The 21,276-nt window shown below is 35.1% G+C and overlaps 1 protein-coding gene across 7 annotated transcripts in view; it reads left to right on the plus strand.

The window, feature by feature from the left end:
* CHL1 (cell adhesion molecule L1 like) overlaps positions 1–21,276 on the plus strand; it is a 211,827-nt gene that overhangs the window by 121,686 nt on the left and 68,865 nt on the right. For 6 of the 7 annotated variants that reach the window (XM_037800468.1, XM_037800487.1, XM_037800473.1 and 3 more), the window contains 6 exons: positions 694–799; positions 1,717–1,904; positions 16,084–16,206; positions 18,147–18,317; positions 19,264–19,311; positions 21,031–21,151. In XM_037800468.1, the coding sequence (XP_037656396.1) occupies positions 694–799; positions 1,717–1,904; positions 16,084–16,206; positions 18,147–18,317; positions 19,264–19,311; positions 21,031–21,151 (757 nt within the window). The remainder of the gene's footprint in view (positions 1–693; positions 800–1,716; positions 1,905–16,083; positions 16,207–18,146; positions 18,318–19,263; positions 19,312–21,030; positions 21,152–21,276) is intronic. The other variant, XM_037800493.1, reaches the window with a different exon arrangement.

The following is a 21,276-nucleotide window of genomic DNA, read 5'->3' on the forward strand; positions in this document are numbered from 1 at the left end:
CTTGATTGTATCATTTTTGAGTCCCAAGCTGAACACCATTTTAAATTGAAGGTACAATTGACAGGCAAATTATGGGTACTGAGATGGGTATATAGCAGACATTTTCCCAAAAAGGAGCCAAGCAATATTGTCCCTTCAAGGTAAACAACTGACAATGTAAGTTGCCAATGATAAAATTTGAGTGTTCAAGCAAAATTTTGAATTGTGGGAAACTTGTATACTCCACCAATAGCTTGATAATTTACCAACTCTTAGAGTTTTTGATTAGGTAGTATTTTTTACATTCTATAATGAAATATGTCAATATTTGCATACTTCAGTGAATCATTTTTTTTCCCCCCAAATGACCAATGTATGATGTTACAAAACCATGCATGGGTAAAAGATCCCTGGGTAAAGATTTTAATATAAAAGAATGTTATTACTCTTCTGTTTTGAAAATCATTACATTATTAGGGATTTAAATGAAATTAACAGATATAACATCATGAAATGGTGGCAGTGACGTGTAACTTGTAGAATTAAACACATTTTTGCAAAGAGGAAGTCAGATTTGTTACATGATTTTCTCTCTTGTTCTGGTCCTTTAACTTGTCAGTATAGAAATCACTTTTAAAGTGTATCTGTTATAACTAAATTAACGTGCCCAGTTTTTGAGGAATATGGTCTTTAAATACGTGTTTTTATATTTAGTTCAACAGGTTCCAACCATTATAAAACAGTCAAAAGTACAAGTTGCCTTTCCCTTTGATGAGTATTTTCAAATTGAATGTGAAGCTAAAGGAAATCCAGAACCAACGTGAGTATTCCTTCAAACCAAAGAATTCCTTAAATGTGTACTCTATAGTATTTTTTTACTCTGACAGTTGTCAGTTTGTTGGAGTATAAATCTATTTATGGTTGAAGCTAAGGGTTTCCAAGTGAATGGTAGCTATATCTAGAAAAACAAAGGTTGGTGATTTCCTACATGTTCTGCCAGTTTAATTTTATTTTTATTGTAAAATGTGTCATTTTAAGCATTCAACATAATTCCATGAGTAAACAAGGTAGCTAAACACCAGAAGATCCTTTATTGTACTTAGTGAGAGGTAGCCTTTATTAAGCCAAAAGTTAACACAATTATAAATAAATATTCTGTAAATATTTGCATATATCTGAATTTGACACCTTTCATATTTAATGAATAGCTTGTGATCTCATTTTTAATTTGTTACAGAAATATTAATTCATCCCAATGGCAGAATACTGTCTACATGTAGAGTGCTATGTTGTATTGTATTGGTAATTAAATAAATGCCTTTAATAGCATAATTAGACCTGGAAAAAAACTCTTCTGGAAAAATTGTATATTCAGTGTGTTCTCACTTATGTGACAAATGTCTAAAAATACACACATACATTATATTTATTGCTTTTTCTTCCAAAATATTAGCAATGAGCCTTTATTACCTTTCTACTTGGAAAAAAAAAAACTTTAATTAAAAAAGAACAGAACAAAAGCTACCTTCAGTTTTTATCTCCTCAATTGTCACAGTTTTTTAATGGCTTGTAAATTTTCTCAGATTCTTCTCACAGCCTTATTTATATTCCATCGTATTCCATTAAATATGTATATTATGTAATGTCTTGTTTTTGCCATTGTGCATTTGTTTTTAAGTACTTTTAAATTAAAACATATTACTTTTCAGCATTATTAAGTTTACTTTTATCTTATAGATTTACATGGACTAAGGATGACCAGCCTTTTGATCTCTCTGATGCTCGGATAATTGTGTCTAACAATTCGGGAACATTCAGGATCCCAAACGAGGGGCACATATCTCACTTTCAAGGGAAATACCGCTGCTTTGCTTCTAATAAACTGGGAGTTGCTATGTCAGAAGAAATAGAATTTATAGTTCCAAGTAAGTATTACATTGTTGATTTAATTTTACAGATATTTTAGTGAGTTATACTGGGCTCTAATGAAATGTGTTATTAATTTAATCAGCATATACTTATATTTTATTAACAAAGAAAATTCTATTCTGGGTATTGACACTTAGCAGTGGATGACCTCGGAGAAACAACATAGTTTTACTGTGCCTCAGTAATCTTATTTCTAACATGGAATAAATGATACCAGTTTTGCCTCATAGGATGAGAATTAGGTTAAAATATAGTATTAGTCAGTTTAGGCTAAATTATACTGGATAACAGATAACCTCCACAGCTCTCTGTCAACAAAAGTTTATTTCTTGATTATGCAAACTTTGCAGTGGGTTTGACAACTCTCTAGGGCAAATGTTCTCTGTGTCATATCCTTTGTGATCAAGACTGATGGAGACACCATCACTTGAGTCTGCACCATCTGAAACAGATGCCACCTTGTGCACACAGACTGGGGAAGGTAGCGTGATACATTGTTTACAGGCCCTGAAATGCTTCCATCAAGAAGTTACGTGGGTGACTCTACTCATACTCCATTGGCCACACTTACTTATATTATGAGTGGTCTTTATGAGAAGAGAACCAGTTATTGCTATATATATTGGTAATGTCTACCACAAATAATAAACATGGAAAATTGTAAAACACTTTAATAATAAGGGTATTATTGATCAATGACTATCACAGAGTAGTTTATTTCATTATTAACATTTGGCCTATGTGAATGGAATATCTGATGACTAAGTTTCTTATTTGGTTATTATTTATTTCCCCTGGTCTTAAAGAATCAAACCTTGCATGATTCTAACCACAGATTTTACAGAATAAATGCTTATGTATAAAATTGTCAGTCAGTTTCTATTTAGCAAGTTCTTTTTGTAGAGTTCTAGACACTGAAGAAATACAAAGAATATCCTAGACCTTGTAGCACACCATCCTTATTCTGGGGGCTAGAATGTACATTCACAATCTTCAGGAAAAAGTATAATGAAGAATGCTTGTACCTTATTGTGCAAATGCTAGCATAAAAGTTTGGCAGGGAGTTGGAATTCAATTGTTCTAACATCCTTAAATTATTCTAGAGTAGAGACTATGTATTGATTAAACGTAGACATTTAGAAGTGAAGTATGTAAGTATGTATCTTAAAATTTCTAGGGTAACATTTTTTTTTTTTTAAATGGGATTGTTCAGATACCATACAATTTTTCAAAGTGTACAATCATTTGCCCCTGGTACCTTCATACAGCTGTGCATCTATCACCACACTTAATTTTTGTTCAATTTTTAGAACCTTTTCATTAGTCCAGACAAGAAATAAAGTGAAAGATGGAAAAAAAAAAAAAAGGAAAGGAAACTTGAATCCTCCCATATCCCTGATCAACCCTCCTCAATTGTTGACTCGTAGTGTTGGTATAGTACATTTTTTACTGTTTATGAAAGAATGTTAAAATACTACAAACTGTAGTATATAGTTTGCAATAGGTATATATTTCTTCCCTGTATGCCCCTCTATTATTAACTTCTAGTTGTATTGTCATACATTTGTTCTGGTTCATGGAAGAGTTTTCTAATATTTGTACAGTTAATCATGGACATTGCCCACCATAGGATTCAGTTTTATACATTCCCATCTTCTGACCTCCACTTTCCTTCCGGTGACATATATGATCCTAAGCTTCCTGTTTCCACCTCATTCACATGCCATTCGGCACTGTTAGTTATTCTCACATCTTGCTACCGACACCTCTGTTCATTTCCAAACATTTAAGTTCATCCTAGTTGAACATTCTGCTCATACTAAGCAACCACTCCCCATTCTTAAGCCTCGTCCTATATCTTGGTACCTTATATTTCATGTCTATGAGTTTACATATTATAGTTAGTTCTTATCAGTGAGACCCTGCAATATTTATCCTTATGTGTCTAGCTTATTTCACTTAGTATATTGCCCTTGAGGTTTTGACATCAACCCATTTTTTTTTTTTTTAAGACGGTTTTGTTCACATCCCATACATTCCATCCTAAGTAAACAATCGATAGTTCTCTGTATGGTCAGATATTTATGTGTTCACCACCTTCACCACTATCTATATAAGGGCATCTACATTTCTTCCACAAGGCAGGAGGGAGAGTCAAAGAAGGTAGAGAGGCAAGAGAAAGAGGAAAAAAATGACAGCCAGGAAGTAGCAAAAGGAAAAGCAACCCCAAATCAAAGTACGGTAAAGAATCAGACAACACCACCAATGTCAAGTGTCCAAAACGCCTTCCCTATCCCCCCCTCCTATCTGCATTTACCTTGGTATATCGCCTTTGTTACATTAAAGGAAGCATAATACAATGATTCTGTTAGTTACAGTCTCTAGTTTACATTGATTGCATCCCTCCCCCAGTGACTCCCCATTTTTAACACCTTGCAAGGTTGACATTTGCTTGTTCTCCCTTGTAAAAGAACATATTTGTACATTTTATCACAATTGTTGAACAGTCTAGATTTCACCTACTTACACAGTCCCAGTCTTTATCTTTCCTCCTGTCTTCTGGTGTCTCACATGTTCCCAGTCTTCCTCTCTCAACCGTATTCACAGTTATCTTTGTTCAGTGTACTTACATTGCTGTGCTACCATCTCTCAAAATTGTGTTCCAAACCACGCACTCCTGTCTTCTGTCACCCTGTAGTGCTCCCTTTAGTATTTCCTGTAGGACAGCTGTCTTGTTCACAAAGTCTCTCATTGTCTGTTTGTCAGAAAATATTTTGAGCTCTCCCTCATATTTGAAGGACAGCTTTGCTGGATACAGGATTCTTGGTTGGCGGTTTTTCTCTTTCAGTATCTTAAATATATCACACCACTTCCTTCTTGCCTCCATGGTTTCTGCTGAGAGATCCGCACATAGTCTTATTAAGCTTCCTTTGTATGTGATGGATTGCTTTTCTCTTGCTGCTTTCAGGATTCTCTCTTTGTCTTTGACATTTGGTAATCTGATTATTAAGTGTCTTGGCGTAGGCCTATTCAGATCTCTTCTGTTTGGAGTACGCTGCACTTCTTGGATCTGTAATTTTATGTCTTTCATAAGAGATGGGAAATTTTCATAGATTATTTCCTCTATTATTGCTTATGTCCCTTTTTCCTTCTCTTCTCCTTCTGGGACACCAATGATATGTACATTCTTGTACTTTGTTTCATCTTTAAGTTCCCAGAGACGTTGCTCATATTTTTTCATTCTTTTCTCCATCTGCTCCTTTGCGTGTAGGCTTTGAGGTGTTTTGTTCTCCAGTTCTTGAGTGTTTTCTTCTGCCTCTTGAGATCTGCTGTTGTATGTTTCCATTGTGTCTTTCATCTCTTGTGTTGTGCCTTTCATTTCCATATATTCTATTGGTTGTTTTTTTGAACTTTCAATTTCTGCCTTATATATGCCCAGTGTTTTCTTTACAGCCTCTATCTCTTTTGTGGAATATTCTCTAAACTCTTTGAATTGATTTAACATTAGTTGTTTAAATTCCTATGTCTCAGTTGAAGTGTACGTTTGTTCCTTTGACTGGGTCGTAGCTTTGTTTTTTGTAGTGTAGGTTGTAGTTTTCTGTTGTCTAGGCATCTGACCTCCTAGGCCACCCCAATCAGGTTTCCCAGATGAGAACAGGCTCAGGTCACAGAAAGAGGTAATATTTCAATATCTGGTTTCCCTGATGGCTTTTCTTAGAGGATTGAGACACCTGTGCTTTTCTGCCAGGCAGATGCACCTGTCACTGCCTGTGTAAGAGGGTGTGGCCTGTGGCTCTCCTCCCCCAGGCTTTGGGGTCTGGTTCTGGAAAGTCTGAAACAGGGACAGTAGAGCTGGGCCCCTCCCTTTCCTCTTGGGAAGCTATGCCCCCTCCAGAGATGTCATATGCATATCAGTAAGTTCTTTGTTTCTGTGACTCTGCTGATCTAAGTGTTTTGGTTTTAAAATGTCTGAGGCTGTCTTTACTGCAAAGCCTTGCAGGCTGAGAACCGCTGAGGTTTTCTCCACAGAGAGAGAAAGGGACAGAAAAACTCCCAGGTTCACCCGTCAGCCAGAGACAGCACCCGATCCTCTGGGCTCCCCGTCCTGAGACAGATATGTCCCCTGACTCGCCCAAGGTCAGTTGTCACCAAAAGCCTCTGTCTGCTTGTTGAGGATTCGCTGTCTGTATTGAGCAGTTAACATTAAAACCCCAGTTGGAGCTGGGCTGAGAGTGTGCTGCTCCCTAGCACTGCGAGGCTTCCGTGAGGGAGGGGCTCTCAGCTCTTGGCTCTCAACATGGGTCTGCAGTTTTACTTACAGATTTTATGCTGTGATCTCAGGCATTCCTCCCAGTTGAGGCTGGTGGATGATGAGTGGACAGTCACGTTTGTCTCCCCGCAGTTATTCTAGGTTATTTACTAGTTTTTTGGTCATTTATGAATTGTTCCACTCCTCTCTATTCCGCCATCTTCTCTGAATCTCCTAGGGTAACTTTTAAATACACCAAAAGCATAGGGAAACGTGAACGGTACTTAAACTATGTGGACCATAGAAGAAAACTTTTTGAAAAGTAGAGGAAAAGAAGCATAAAAAAGTGGGAGAGCAGAAACAAAGCAATGTAGAAATGTCTAAATAGATTAGTAATTATAACAAAAATTAATGGACTAAATTTTCTAACTTTTAAAAAAACTTTTAAACTGTATATCAAATAGTGCATCTGAATCATAAGGATAGAGAATTATTGAAACTAAAATTTTGGAAAAGATATCCTGGGTAAATGTTACGCAAAATGAATGTTATCTAAAAGAAAGTCTTTATTAATATTGGTCAAAATAAACTTTGTTTTTAAAAAGCCTTACTATAGATTAATTCACTAGGAATATATAATATCAAAATGTATGAAGCAAAAGTAAACATAACTTCAAAGAGAAAGAGGTATCTATCATAATGAGGATATTTATATCTCATCATGTGGTAGCTTGAGCAGACAGAAACATCAATAAGCGCAAAAAAGGTTTAAAGAACAGAATTGCAAACTTCAACTAAAGAACATGTAGAAGACATTGTAGGTAAAACTACAGATTACATTTTTTTTTTACAAGCACACAGGAAAAATATTATATTTGATGACATACTGAACTATGAAGGAAACATGACCAAACACAATTAAATTAGAAATCAATAATAAAAAGAAACTTAGGAAAGTTTCATATCTTTGGAAATTAATAAACATACTTTTAGGTTACTCATAGGTCAAATAAGAAATGGCAAAGGAAAATAGAATATATTTGAAGCAGAAATAGTGAAAATTCTGCATAGCAAAGCATGTGTGAGGCAGCTAAAGGATTGTTTAGAGGGATACTTATCTTAAAAACATAATAGAAAAGGAGGATGAAAATTAATGATTAAGTTTATTAGGTAATTTAATTATAGGATGAAGGAGCTAACTTAAGAATAACAGAATAAATTCCAAGTAAGTAGAATAAAGGGAGAGAGAACATAGAAATAGGAAATAAATTCAGCAGAGGCTTTAAACCTTTTACGGTGAAAGTATATGTATTTATTGAAAAACATTAAAGAATACCTATACCATTTTCATAGATCATAAGACTGAATAAAGGTAAAATGTCTGTTCTTCCTGAATTGATAGGTATTTTTATTTCAATTAATTTATCTATGGTTTGTCTTTCTGTCTGTGGAATGCGACAAGCTTGATTGTCAAATATATTTGATGAACAAAGAGTAAAATTAGGTAGAAACTCTTCAAGACTAAAAACAAGTCAAGGGGACTTACCTGACTTAAAACCTTCTAAGGAATTAAGACTCAACATGAAGTTCTAGTAATTAAGCCAGTGTGGTTTTGTGCAGGGTTAGAAAAATTGGTCAGTGAAACAGCATAGAGAACACAAAAGCAAACTTTCATGTATGTGAAAACATAAGAGAGCTATTGTGGATTTTTTTGCTTTTTTTTTTACTAAATTGTTGAGAACAACTGATTATCCATGTAAGGAATAATTTAACTGGCGTCCTACTTCATGTCACACATAAAAACTCATTCCAGGTGGATGAATTACATAATTGTGAAAGGAAAAAAGGGGATAACAATTTTTAAAAATTAGATGATTTATAAAATTCATGTATGACCACAAGGAAGGGAAGTGTTCATAAACAAGACATATGAATGGTCCATTAAAGACATTGCTAAGGATACACTTGACTACATTCAATTTTAAAAACTATTCATTAGAAGACCTCAGAAAGAAAGTGAAAAGACAAGCTGCAAACTGAAAAAAAATTATTGGCAAATAGTTAATATCCTATATTTATAAATAACTTTACAAACCTCTTAGAAAAAAATTGATGTGGCAAAAGATAGGAACTTGCATCTCAGACAAAACTAAAATGGTCAAGAAAAATATGAATTAGTAATCAGAAATATACCAATTGGAATCAGAAATATACCAGTTGGAACCCAAGTAATAAAAACATTTGATTGCACAAAGTTGGAAAATATCGAAAAGTGTGAGAATAACAATTTTAGGTGGGGAAGTTCATCCCCCAGTACACTTAGCCACTACTGAGGAGAATAGAATTTATTCAGCAGCGAAAATTGATGAATCTCAGGAGGATGTTGCACAATAAAAGCAAATCTCAGAAGAATACATACAGTTTGATTTCATTTTTATAAGTTCAAAAAAAGGCAAAACTAAACAAAATATTGGCAAGGAGTACAATTTTATGTTGTAAAATTATAATGAAAAACAAGAGAATGATATAAACAAAATTCAGGATTGTAGTTACGTCTAAAGGGAATGGGAAGGGATGCAATCAGTTCCAGAGAGAAAAATAATTGTGAGGCTAGTTTTTGTAAACTGAGTGATGGGTAAAGTGATGTTCTCTTTTTCTTTCTTTCTCCCTCTTTCCCTTTTCTCCCTTCTTACTTCTTTCCTCCCTCTCTTCCCTCTCTTTCTTTCTCCTTTGTTATTTACAGTTATTTTATAAACGTCTTTTTATACACTCAAAATTAGTAAATTGTATGTAGCATACAGATTTGTCTGAAGTGGATGTTCTTTGTTATCGAATAAAAAATTTTAGCATAGAAATGGACAGAGCAGTGTTAAGTAAACTTGGAAGTTGGTTTCAGAAGTTCAGATTTGAAATGACATATGATAGGGAAAATGTCTACAATTATGGATCAGAAAGTATTACCATATAAATTGTGGTAGAGGGTCAAAAAATTGCATATTATTAACTGAAAGAAGTTAAGACTAGAAATATAAGATAAAGGACAGAGGAGAGAGAGACAGAGTAAAAAAGAGAGATTAAAAATCTGTTGTAGAAGACAGTGTGTTCGAGTGATCCCTAAGCTGAATTCTAGTGGTTGCTATAGAGACACAAAGGAAAAGGTATTATCTAGACCTATTGCAGAAGAAAATGGCACACTGTAGTATAGGAAAGGGAAATTAAAGAATTTTTAAAAATATTTTAAAGATAAAGAGATGAACAGTGAGGATCATTCTGGTCAGAATTTGCTTGTGCAGCAGTAAAGAGATGGGAGCTGGATCTGAGCTATCTAGTGGGTAATTACTCTACGTTTCTGCTGATATAAAAAAGAGCAAAATAAATTAGGTTTCTTCTGCATCATTTCCAGTCTCTCTTGAAATTACTTCATCCATAATCATCTATATGTTGAAAAGGACCATCACCAGAACTCTTAGGAGCTTATAAATCAGAGACTAGTTAAAGCTTTTTACATACTTTAATGATTGATGCATTCTACCCTTAAGCTGTAGAGAATTGATCTTCCTTTATATTGTTGGAAACATTGTGATTTGAGTTTTAGAGTTTATATCACTCATTTCTTAAAGTTTTCTTTAGCCTTACCTTAAAGGACTTAACCACCTCAGTTTCAACATGAGTACATAGCTAAAAACCCCTATTATTGCTCCCTGCAATAAAAAATATATGTCTCACAAACTTTTGTGAGTTCAGTTTTCTGCCTTCAGCAACATGGTAGTTTGCTAGGGGAGCCAAGATTGAAAGAAAGAAAAAAATCAATCAAAAAAATGTACTGTTTTCATATATTTGGAAAACCATTTAATTAAAGGGATTTTCCAAGGCATGCCATGAGGCTTGATTATTAAGAAAGAATAAACAATTCTTCTGCTGGCCACTTTTCTAGTAATTTGGGTTATAGCAGTAAGCAAAACAAAGTTCCTACGATCAAGAAACCTATATCCTGTAGACACGTGTGGTGGGGCTGGAGAGAAGGGAAAGTGTTCTATTGCTGTCATTAGCACAATCATCAGTAGAGTTAGAATAATGATATAAATAATTCTACTTTGGCTATGCAACACCATCCACCTTTTAGGGTACATCCATCTCCGCTCAGTATTCCTATTCTACCCCAGCCTATGCTGATGTTTCTCCTCTCTGAATTTTTTAACAGCTTTATTGAGGTATCATTTATATTCCATACAATTCATCTGTCTTATACAATGATTTTTTTTTAAATAAATTTTTGGAGTTGTGCAACAATCCAGTATTAGAACATTACCATTATCCCAAAAAGAGATTCCTTTTGCCCATTTGAAGTCATTCTTCATTTCCATACCCAGATGCAGGCAACCACTAATCTATTTTCCATCTCTTTAAATTTACTTTTCTGGACATTTAATATAAATGGAGTCATACAATATCTACTCTTTTCTAGCTGGTGTCTTTTGCTTAGCTAATGCTTTTGAGGTGCACTTAAATTGTAGCATATATCAGTAGTTCGTTAAAATTAACTGAATAGTATTCCATTCTACGGATATACCACATTTTGTTGATCCATTCACCAGGTGATGGGCATTTAGCTTGTTTCCACTTTTGTCTCTTAAGAATAATGCTGTTATACACATTTATGTTCAAGTTCACCAAATTTTTAAAAACATTTAATTGTGATTTGGGAGAGTGTTAATTGTATATTTATTAATTAGAATCCTTAACCACAGGAAAGATGTCATATCATTTTCTTCCTCCTCTGCATTGCCTTGCACAGGCTGCATGAATACATATTATCAGTGATTGATTTACTGGTTAATTGACTGAAGAATAAAAGAATGAACAAAAGTAAAAATCCAATTTACACATGCAATTTAGACAATCTAAGAAATGGGAGACTTATGTATGACATCCTCTCATGCTGTTTTAATGATAACCAATAGAATTATTAATGTGCTAGGTTTATACATTTGTATTGCTTCCTCAGATTCTTCATAACAATTTCCATTCTTCTTAAGACAAGCCCTGGCTATGTACCACTCCAATTTGAGTGGGATAAGAAAGCAGAGTATGGTACCGTATGCTTATTTCTTCTAATATATGCAAACCAACTGAAGATGATCAATTTGTTCAGTTGAGAGTGCAACTTCGAGTTAAAGTTTAAAATAAGGCTGAGGATTTTGCTCTAATCTTCAGAGTATGTGAGTGACTAGAATGAAATGAGCTGAGTTGGGTGTCTTCCCTTAGTGTGAGTTCATTACAAGCTCATGGACTGAAAGCCAGTGTGATTTCACTGTAGCCCTAACTGGATGAATGGGTTACTTTACAGGAAGTGGGAATCAATTAAATCTCTACAGATGGAAACAGGAATTGGGGGTAATACAGCATGTGAGCTCAGTGGCTTGCATTCATCATAATGATGCCAGACTGTAAGCAGTTTACCAAACACTTTCAAGGAAATGTAAGGCACTCACCAGGCCAATCCTGCAAACAGGGAGAACTCAAAACAGATAAAGCTCTTTGCAGAGGGAGTTTAGCCCAGTGATAGGGAGGGGTGAATAATTCACTTAAAAAAAAAAAAAAAAAATCAGAGGCTGTATTGAAATGCACAGGAACTTCCTCTCTACCAACCCCGTCCACACCTCTTTGGAAAAAGTTCATTCTAAATATTTGCATACAGGCCACAAGGAAAGTCAGAAGCAGCAGAAAACAAGTTTGTTCTTTTGCTTACGTCGTATCTATACAGTGTGACTGTGTAGATCCAGCAATGTGAAAACATGTGAATAATAGCTGACGTGTTTTGAGTAACTTTGTAAGTTCCTGGCACTATTTTAATTGGTTTACATGAGACATCTTATTTAAATTTTGATACAAATTCATGAGTTCAGTGCCATTACATTTTCCGTGTTATAGACTTGGAAACTGAAGCACATAGAGTAACACGTTCAAGCTCACATAGTGATTGATGAAGCCACGATTCAATCCCAAACAGCTGCCACCAGAGTCTGTGTGCATAACCCCCGAGTCTTACACTGTTGCATATACTTTAATCATTCAGGTAACGTGTACTTATTTGTTGAAAATATCTTGGCAGTAGAGAATCATAGCCATGAAGAGTCAGGAGAATATAGAGAAACTTTGGTTTTTATTCTTTGAGTACCAGAGAAGGAGAACTTCTAGAGTTCTGCAACTTTGTATTGGTTAAGCCACCAGTACATTTTTCATCAAGGTGGTTAGCTGGCATGAATTCTATTTAGTTAAATGATTCTGGTGCCATTTTCATTGTTAATCTTTCACTATTAAGCATTTTGGCATGGTGGGATTATACAGTTTAAGAAGCTTCTAACCTAGCAAACCTTGTGAAGAATCAGAGGGATAAATTCAAAGAATTCTAGAATGCCAGAGAAAAGTAAAAGAGACACTGGAAGGGAACGATATTAGTCTGAAGCTATATAGCCAGTTAGTTTTAGTACCTGGCCTAGAACCCAGTTTGGGTTATAGGATAATAGGATATCCTGTAGATATAAACTTTTTTTTTTCAGGAATCATCTTTTAATCAGTTACAAAGATGTTACTTCTTCTGTTCATCAAGTTGAAAGAATTGAAACAATTAGTTTTCAAAACTGATTGATAGCATCTCAAGTTGTAGAGTTCCTACACATTTCTCATTTGCAGGTTTGCTGTGTTTTGATTGCCTCCAGCAATGAGATTGATGTGCAGCTAACTTATCTCCAAAAAAGTTTTTCCACACTAGATTTGAGAAACTAAATCGTGCACATATTTGAGTGGTACTTATTCTCTTGGAGTTGTTACTAGAAATTGGTCTACCACACTGAGTAATAAATATGAGAGCCTATTGGAGAATAATAGATTGATAAGCCTGATTTGCTGATGCACAGAGACTGGTGGTAATGTGATGTAGAAAGGAAAATCGACTCCATCTAGACAAACTTATTATGGGATTTTCAAACCTTTTTAAAGGCTCAATTAGGTAGATGTTAATGCAGGAGTAAATTCTGTTCTCTTGCTGAGAGGCCTTTCCAGGGTGAGGTCCAGCCTTGTTGAAGCACAATTAAGAGTTTGATTGTAGTGTTGATGGAGTACCCACTTGAAATGCGTTGGTAGGCTAAAAGAGTATAGCTGGCTCACGGAAGAGAAAAATGATTGTTTAAAATTCAGGTTAAAAACAATTGCATCTGCCCAGTTTCAGCAATGCTAATGTTTATCACCAGAGGAACACAACTAACCAAAGTCATTTGTTAGAGTTATTTTTAAATGGAGCCATTTCTTTTTTTGAATTAAGGTAGACCTCATGCCTACGGTGGAGTTACAGCAATTTTTAAATTCGTCTATTAATTAAAAAAAAAAAAAAATTGTACTTTGTTGTTTGGCTTTGGCCTTACTAAGTAGTTTCAAAGTCAAAGAATAGGACCTAATAGTAGCTGCCAAATAAAGGTCCTTTACAATATCTCTTTCAAGATCTTAAGTTAATAAATATACAAATATTCTTCCCTGTTTCCAGATAGTAATTTCATTTTATCTAAAAGTCTGTTCCAGAGATCTATGGCCTCTGATAAGGTGGTTTGGTGGACTTTAAATTTTATTTTATTTTTTATTACTGATGCCTTGGAAGCCAGTTGAATTAGATACTTAGACTTTCAGAATTAGTATTTACTGTATCATCTATATTTAATTAATGCAAAGATGATTTTTATTTCAATTGTAGTACTATCTGTTTGAATATTTTTCTTATACCCTGAGGGGAATGAACTCTAGGTAGAGAATTACATATCTTATTAATTAGTTACTTTGTGTTATAAATCACCCAATGAACTGTTTTCCAGATTATTATTATTATTCAGATTAGACAGTATGCAGTTTGGTTGTTTTAGAAAAGGATTACTTGGTTTTTATTTTCTAATGTGTGATTCCCTACCTTTATTGCCCCTTGTATCTGAGTGTAAACCTATTCGACAACTACTCTACAATACCACTAACTTCAGTGTTAGTGATTACTTGACAGTTATACTAGGTTACACAAAAGATGAAGTGATTTGTGCTAGGAGCTTTAGGTACATAATAGTTTTGTAAGTTAGTATGCCTGTTACTGCAAAATGACTTGCATGTCAGTTGCTCTTCATCAGAGCCAAGCCTTTGCTAAATAGGTGGCATTGATATTTTATCTATAAATATCTATAAATATCTTTTTTTTTTTTTTTATCAATCACATTTCACTTTATTCATAGATACTAAAAGGTCAGGGAGAGAGGGGTTAGTAGGAAGGAATCTGGGAGCCTGAGAACTTCCTTGGAAGGTGTTTCCATTGTCCAAAGAAGAGTGGAGGAGGAGGTTAAAAACAAACAAAAGAACACTGAGTGACTCAGTGTGGAAGCATCTACTAAACATGCTTTCCTGTCTTTTGATGGATATATCTCATTATTTTAAGCAAAAGTATGATTCAAAGATGGATGTCCTTTCATATATATTTCTATATTTATCTGAAGAAACCTGACAACTGTCTGCTAGAATGCAAGCCTCATAAGATAAAGGACAATCCTAAACCTGAGTTGGCCAAGAGTGAATCCACTGGAAAACTACCACATGACTGACTGTATGAAGACAATTGTAGAGTGCCTTGTGAATTTGCAAAGGCACCATAATAACCACACTCTGCCCCCTGTGATATTAAGCCCGGAAAGGTCCTTGAGTTTAGGGAGAAAGCAATTTATTGTAACCAGCCAGTGCATCGGTAAGAGAAATGTCAGCAAATTCCCTCAACTTTTAAGGAGGTGGAAGGGGATAGCAGCATACATGTAAGAAATGCAAAAAGCTTCTCAAGAAGAAATTTTATGAGTATATCTTCAGACTTCCAGAATGATGTAATCTGTTGTGAACCACAATTTAAGAATGAAACACAACAGTGGGTGACCTCCTAATAAATTCCTTCAGGTCAGGACTATGATAAATGCCCTCTTAAGGCCCTTCCCTTACGTGTGAACCTGTGTAATTCTAAAATGGAAATTCCCCAACAAAGTTGAAAGGTGCCAATATCTTGCTCAGGCAGAATACATTTGAATTTCCTCATAAATACTCACATAAATACCTTAAAATTTGGTATTGGATTTACAACTTTGCTCAGTTCTGTCCTGCATTGGCGTTGTAACTACATTGTTGTCTTAGAAGATTGACTGTAGCATGGGAAAGAAACAATAGACTGAAGTATTGGAAAGTCTCATTTCCTTTATCAAATCCATTTCATTTACTGGGAGGGACTCCAGTGGGGTTGGCTCTATTTGCAATTTTTTTTTAATTACTTTATTTATCAAATAAAAAAAAATTCCAAACCAAACAAAGCAAAGCAATGGGAAAAGCAAATATCCTGAAATAATTTCATTCCTATTTGAGACTTAAAGTGGTCATATTTGGATTTCATTGCATTCTTACTATTTTCCCAATATGGGCTTTCAGCTCTTTAGTTAATGCTCTGAATAGAATATTTGCCAGTTACAATCGAAGACTTCACAATAAAGCAAAAGACAGAGAATATGTAACTGCCTAAAAAAAGAAGTCACATTGTTTGGAGTAAAAAATGTCAAACTTTTACCTACTATTTACACATCTGCACAGGGAGGTACGCACAAGCATATTTATGCCTTGTCAGTGACACATATCAGAAGTGTTTTGTCTAGAGTTACAAAATGCAGAAGTATTTTTAAAAAGTTGGGAAGGACACACACCAGATTCTTAACAGTGTTTACCTCTGCAGGAGGAGATGTAAGAAGCAGGATTTGGGGTGTTAAATTTATTACAAATGTTCTAATTTTTAAAAATGAGTATGCATGCAGATATTACATGATATTAAAACTTAACTTTTAAAATAATATTGTACAATGGTTTATTTATACCAGCTGTTCCAAAGTTCCCAAAGGAAAAAATTGACCCTCTGGAAGTGGAGGAGGGAGATCCAATTGTCTTCCCGTGCAACCCGCCCAAAGGCCTTCCACCTTTACACATTTATTGGATGAATATTGGTGAGTAATAGTAGATCCTCTCAATAGGAGGGTATTTTAATATCTTGGCAAATAACATACTGAAACCAAAGATAAAAAATTAACACCAGGTTATCAATGTGGAATCAGATTTTTAAATTTTGGTTGTGTTATATCCTTACACTGAGGGGTACATATGGAAATAGTAAAGTTCAACAAACGTTTCTCTTTATTTTACCATATTTGAAAGAAGCACAAGCTGCTCATATGATAAAGTGTATGTATGAGGAAAATATATTCCATATTAAACAGTTTACTTAGCTTTGTCATATAACCCATGCTAAAGTTGAAGATGGCTTGTGTCTTTGTTGCTAGCTTTCTGTTTCTATATTTAAAATGTTAATAATAATGTTATATTTCTGTGTTAATGTTCTATCTGCTGAATAAATGGCCCATGGAGAAATTAGTATTAACCTCTGTGTTTGATTTGCCAAAAATTTTTACAAATTCTTGAGTTGAAATTCTAGCCTCTTTTTTTTTTTTCAAACCTAAAAAATTACATCAGTTTATTAATGTCATCAATATCCAGTTAGTGTTCAAATCTCCCTGGTTTTCTCAATTTTTTATTCCTTTTTTTACAGTTTGAACCATGATCCAAATTAAGCACCATAATTATAATTATTTGATATGTCTCAAATCTCTTTGAGTTTTAGATTCTCATTGAAATTTTTTTTCCTTGCAGTTTATTTTTTTAAATTCATTTTTATTGAGATATATTCACATACCATGCACTCATACAAAGCATACATTCAGTTGTTCACAATACCATTATATAGTTGTGCATTAATCACCAAAATTAATTTTTGACATTTTCATTACCACACACACAAAAATAATAAGAATAAAAATTAAAGTGAAAAAGAACAATTAAAGTAAAAAAGAACACTGGGTGCCTTTTGTTTCCCCCCCCATTTTTCTACTCATCCATCCATAAACTAGACAAAGGGGAGTGTGGTCCATATGGCTTTCCCAGTCACATTGTCGTCCTTCATAAGCTACATTTTTATACAATCGTCTTCAAGATTCAAGGGTTCTGGGTTGTAGTTTGATAGTTTCAGGTATCCACCACCAGCTACCCCAATTCATTAGAACCTAAAAAGGATTGTCTATATTGTGCGTAAGAGTGCCCACCAGAGGGACCTCTCGGCTCCTTTTGGAATCTCTCTGCCACTGAAGCTTATTTCATTTCCTTTCACATCCCCCTTTTGGTCAAGAAGATGTTCTCCATCCCACAATGCTGGGTCTAAATTCCTCCCCGGGAGTCATATTCCACGTTGCCAGGGAGATTCATTCCCCTGGATGTCAGATCCCACGCAGGGGGGAGGGTCTAGCCTCTTTTAAAGAGCACTTGTGGCTTATGCCTTAGCAATGCATCCTAAAGGATTTTTCATTATGGACCACAGAGAAAAAATGGTAATATATGTACAGAGCTCAGAGAAAAGTGAATGAAGCTATCCTTGGTCTTAGCGAAATGTCCCAGACTCCAGTTACCCTAGAATCCTCTTGGTTGCATCCAGGACAGAGAGATTAATAGCTCAGACACAAATTTTAGATAACTCTGTTTTAAAAAATTATGATCCTAAGAAAATGGAAGTAATACTTAGCCCATTATTGGAACTGGCCAGTTTTTAGATAAGCCAGTGCCGACAGAAAGGGCCAAGCAAGAGGCCCAGATATTTAGGAAAGGTGGGGATGCACAGACTGCTGGCCTACCAGTAGATTTCTGTAGTTAATGATGTCAACTATTTTCTTTGTTTTACTTTTTGCTCACTCTTTGCTCCTATAGTAAGACCAAACTTGAGAGCACTAGGAAAAGCTGACAAGGTAAAGAAATATAAAAGAAGAAAATGAAAATGGGAGATGAGGCACAATAAGGGACAATTGCCCTCTTCAATGGCAAGACTTTTTTTTTTTTTTTCCAGAATTAGAACACATCGAACAAGATGAAAGAGTATACATGAGCCAAAAGGGAGATCTGTACTTTGCAAATGTGGAAGAAAAAGACAGTCGGAATGATTACTGTTGCTTTGCTGCATTTCCAAGATTAAGGACTATTGTACAGAAAATGCCAATGAAACTAACAGTTAACAGTTGTAAGTCTAAATAATTTATCATTCCATCATGAATGCTGAATGCAAATGTGTCTATAATTTCATTCGGGCTGAAGCAATTTAAAGACTGGGTTGATATTTTCTGGCATTGTTTAGTTCAACTCTAGAGATTTCATACAGATGAAAGAGACATCTGCAGCTGCAGACCTGCAGTAGCTCAGTTTCTCACAGCCAGAAAATCAAATCTCAATTTGTGGTACTAACGTATTTCATCTGACGTCTGCAGGATCTAGTCATTTTCATTGTGTAAAGAACACAATGAAAATTGTGAGGTTTTCTAAGAAAGTCTTAGGCATTTTTTGAGTCACTATGATCTTGGATAAACCAAGAGGCTGAAAATGGAGGAGGAAATAGTAAAAAGAGTCAAAAATCAAAAGAAGCGACATTAAAACTTTCATTGCCTCAAGGCTTTTTCCTCCCCCCAAATTGACAAAGTCACGTGCATGGCTCCCCTCACCCACTTGATGCTGCAGATGCCAGTCTGGATTCCCACGTGGGAACAAGTAATTAGTGGGAAGAAGAGCCATAAGATTCAAAGGGCATAGATAATCCCCAAGAGTTCACTGAGTGAATAATTGGCTCTCGTATAGTTGAAAGTTGGCATTACCATTCCATTGTCTAATTTAATTGTTTTGTGTAGATACATTATGCCAGGGCTTCACTATAGCATCTTTTTGCTAGTCTGGAGTTCTGCTTAATGGTGCAGTGATTTGGGTCCTCTGCACCTGAATTCATTTGTGGATGTTCAAGACTAAGCTCGTTAGAAACATTTTTTTTCAACTCTATCCCCAAACGTAATGTTCTAGTGAAGCACTGTTCTACCACATTTTGTAATTTTTCTGAGAAAAATACAACTTTTCATTCTGTATTGAAATCAGCATCTACCATTATGTTTGTGTATTTTTTTCTTCCATTTCTTTTATTTCAGTAAAGCATGCTAATGACTCGAGTTCATCCACAGCAATTGGTTCCAAGGGTAAGTTGAACACATGTGAAGTGTCGCCATTATTTTCACCTTTAGCAGCTCATTGTCATCTGAGTCTGAACTTTTCCTTTAATGTGCTTGTCAATTTATTGAAGTACTCATATTGTCTATTAGGGAAACCCCTTAGCATTGAGTGTTCTGTTGTCCCCCTTCCTGCCTAAATATATGTAAAGGGAATGATCTTTATGAACATATAACTATATATGTTATATATAACAATTATATACAACCTATATAAATATATACATATATGTATATATAAAATATATAACTATATTTTTTTAATGGAGTAATTACTTTGGATCTCCTAAAATGTCTCCCGTGGTACATAAGTTGATAGCTGTTACACAAAGAATGGAAATGGTGGAGTGTCAATAATAGAGAAAACACTAGGTTTAAGGAAGTTAAAGTGATATTTTTCTTGCAGGACTTCTCTTAAGATATTTACCATGCAACAGTACATTGTGATTTTCTGAGAAAGAATACAGTATTGCAGCCCCACCAAGCCCATTTGTCCCTGGAACTTTTATCCCCAGTAGAACATCTACCAGAGCTAGTGTTCCATGGAAGATGACTGAATAAAGCTGAATTACACAGTAGATTAGTTTTCTGTAGTGTGAGGATGCATTTACATGAAGGCAACAAGTATTCTTTACATCACTTGGATCAGTGGCTTAGCTTAGATATCGAATACAGCAGCAACCTCAGCAGGGATGGGGAGGGTTCCTCTTGGTGCAGCCTCCCTTTGAAGGTGGGCTGCTTAAGTGTACAGTTCCAATGTCATTTCCTTTGAGATCAATAATTCAGTCACATATATTATTGCATCTACACAGTACTAAATAATTGCACATAGTACATGTTCCACAAATATTGTTCAGTAAATAACTTGCCCAGAAGAGATAGAGAAGCATGCGTGGCTTTCTGTGCCTTTCATCCCTCCCCTCTGATAGTAGAATGTCAGCTATTTTGTTCTTTTTTCATATCATGTGAAACCACGTTGACATGGGATAGGACTTACAATTTGTGTGTACCTTTGGAAATGAAATAAAAATTTACAGGGAGAAAATGGAAATCTCGCAGTTTGCTATCGTATTTAAAAAGTAGTCTTAAGAAAGAAAGAAATGGAACATTTCATAAGCAGTTAGTGAGAATGCTTGCTAATCATTCCCTACAGCCATGTTTCTCCTTGAGGGCTGAAACTACAAGTAGAATTGCCTGAAGAGCTGGATAAATTCATAGATGCCTGGTGTCCACCACAGGCTTCTTGAATCAGAATTTCTGGGTGGGAGGCTGGAGGAAGCTGCATTTTAGCAGGGATCCTATCAGATATTTAGACACAGTAAATTAAAGAAAGACATGCCACAGTCACAAAATATGACCAAGTATGATTAAAACGAAGAATATAACATCATAGACCATCTATGAACTTAAAAGCTTTTGTTAAGAAATTAATTATCTTGGACAGTGTTTGAACTTCTGAATTGGAAAATGTGGTGTAATCATAATTTTCGCAAAACTGAGTGCTGTACCTGGTTAATGCATATGAAGGACTAACTGCTTCATGTTAAGAGAGGGGTCTATTTAAATAGAATTACATTAAAATGAGCATGTATACACACAGGGAATTGTGCTTTAAGAAAGATACAGTGCCAGAGGATTTTAATTCTCTTTGCTTGAAAACACATGAGACTTTTCTTTTCTGTTTTACAGCAAATTCAATCAAGCAAAGAAAACCCAGACTCCTGTTGCCTCCTGTGGAAAGTGGCGGTCACTCTTCAGTTACTATCCTCAAAGGGAACACCCTGCTGCTCGAGTGCTTTGCTGAAGGCCTGTGAGTAACATGAGTCCTGTTCATGACTTTGTCCAGATAGTTCTATAAAGAACAAGACAGCAATTAACAGTGTACCTGTGCACACATTTTAAATGTTAAAAAATCCTGTTTCTCTATTTCTGGAG

The sequence above is a fragment of the Choloepus didactylus genome, chromosome 1 (genome assembly GCF_015220235.1).
Source record: "Choloepus didactylus isolate mChoDid1 chromosome 1, mChoDid1.pri, whole genome shotgun sequence".
Classification (NCBI taxonomy): Eukaryota; Metazoa; Chordata; class Mammalia; order Pilosa; family Megalonychidae; genus Choloepus; species Choloepus didactylus.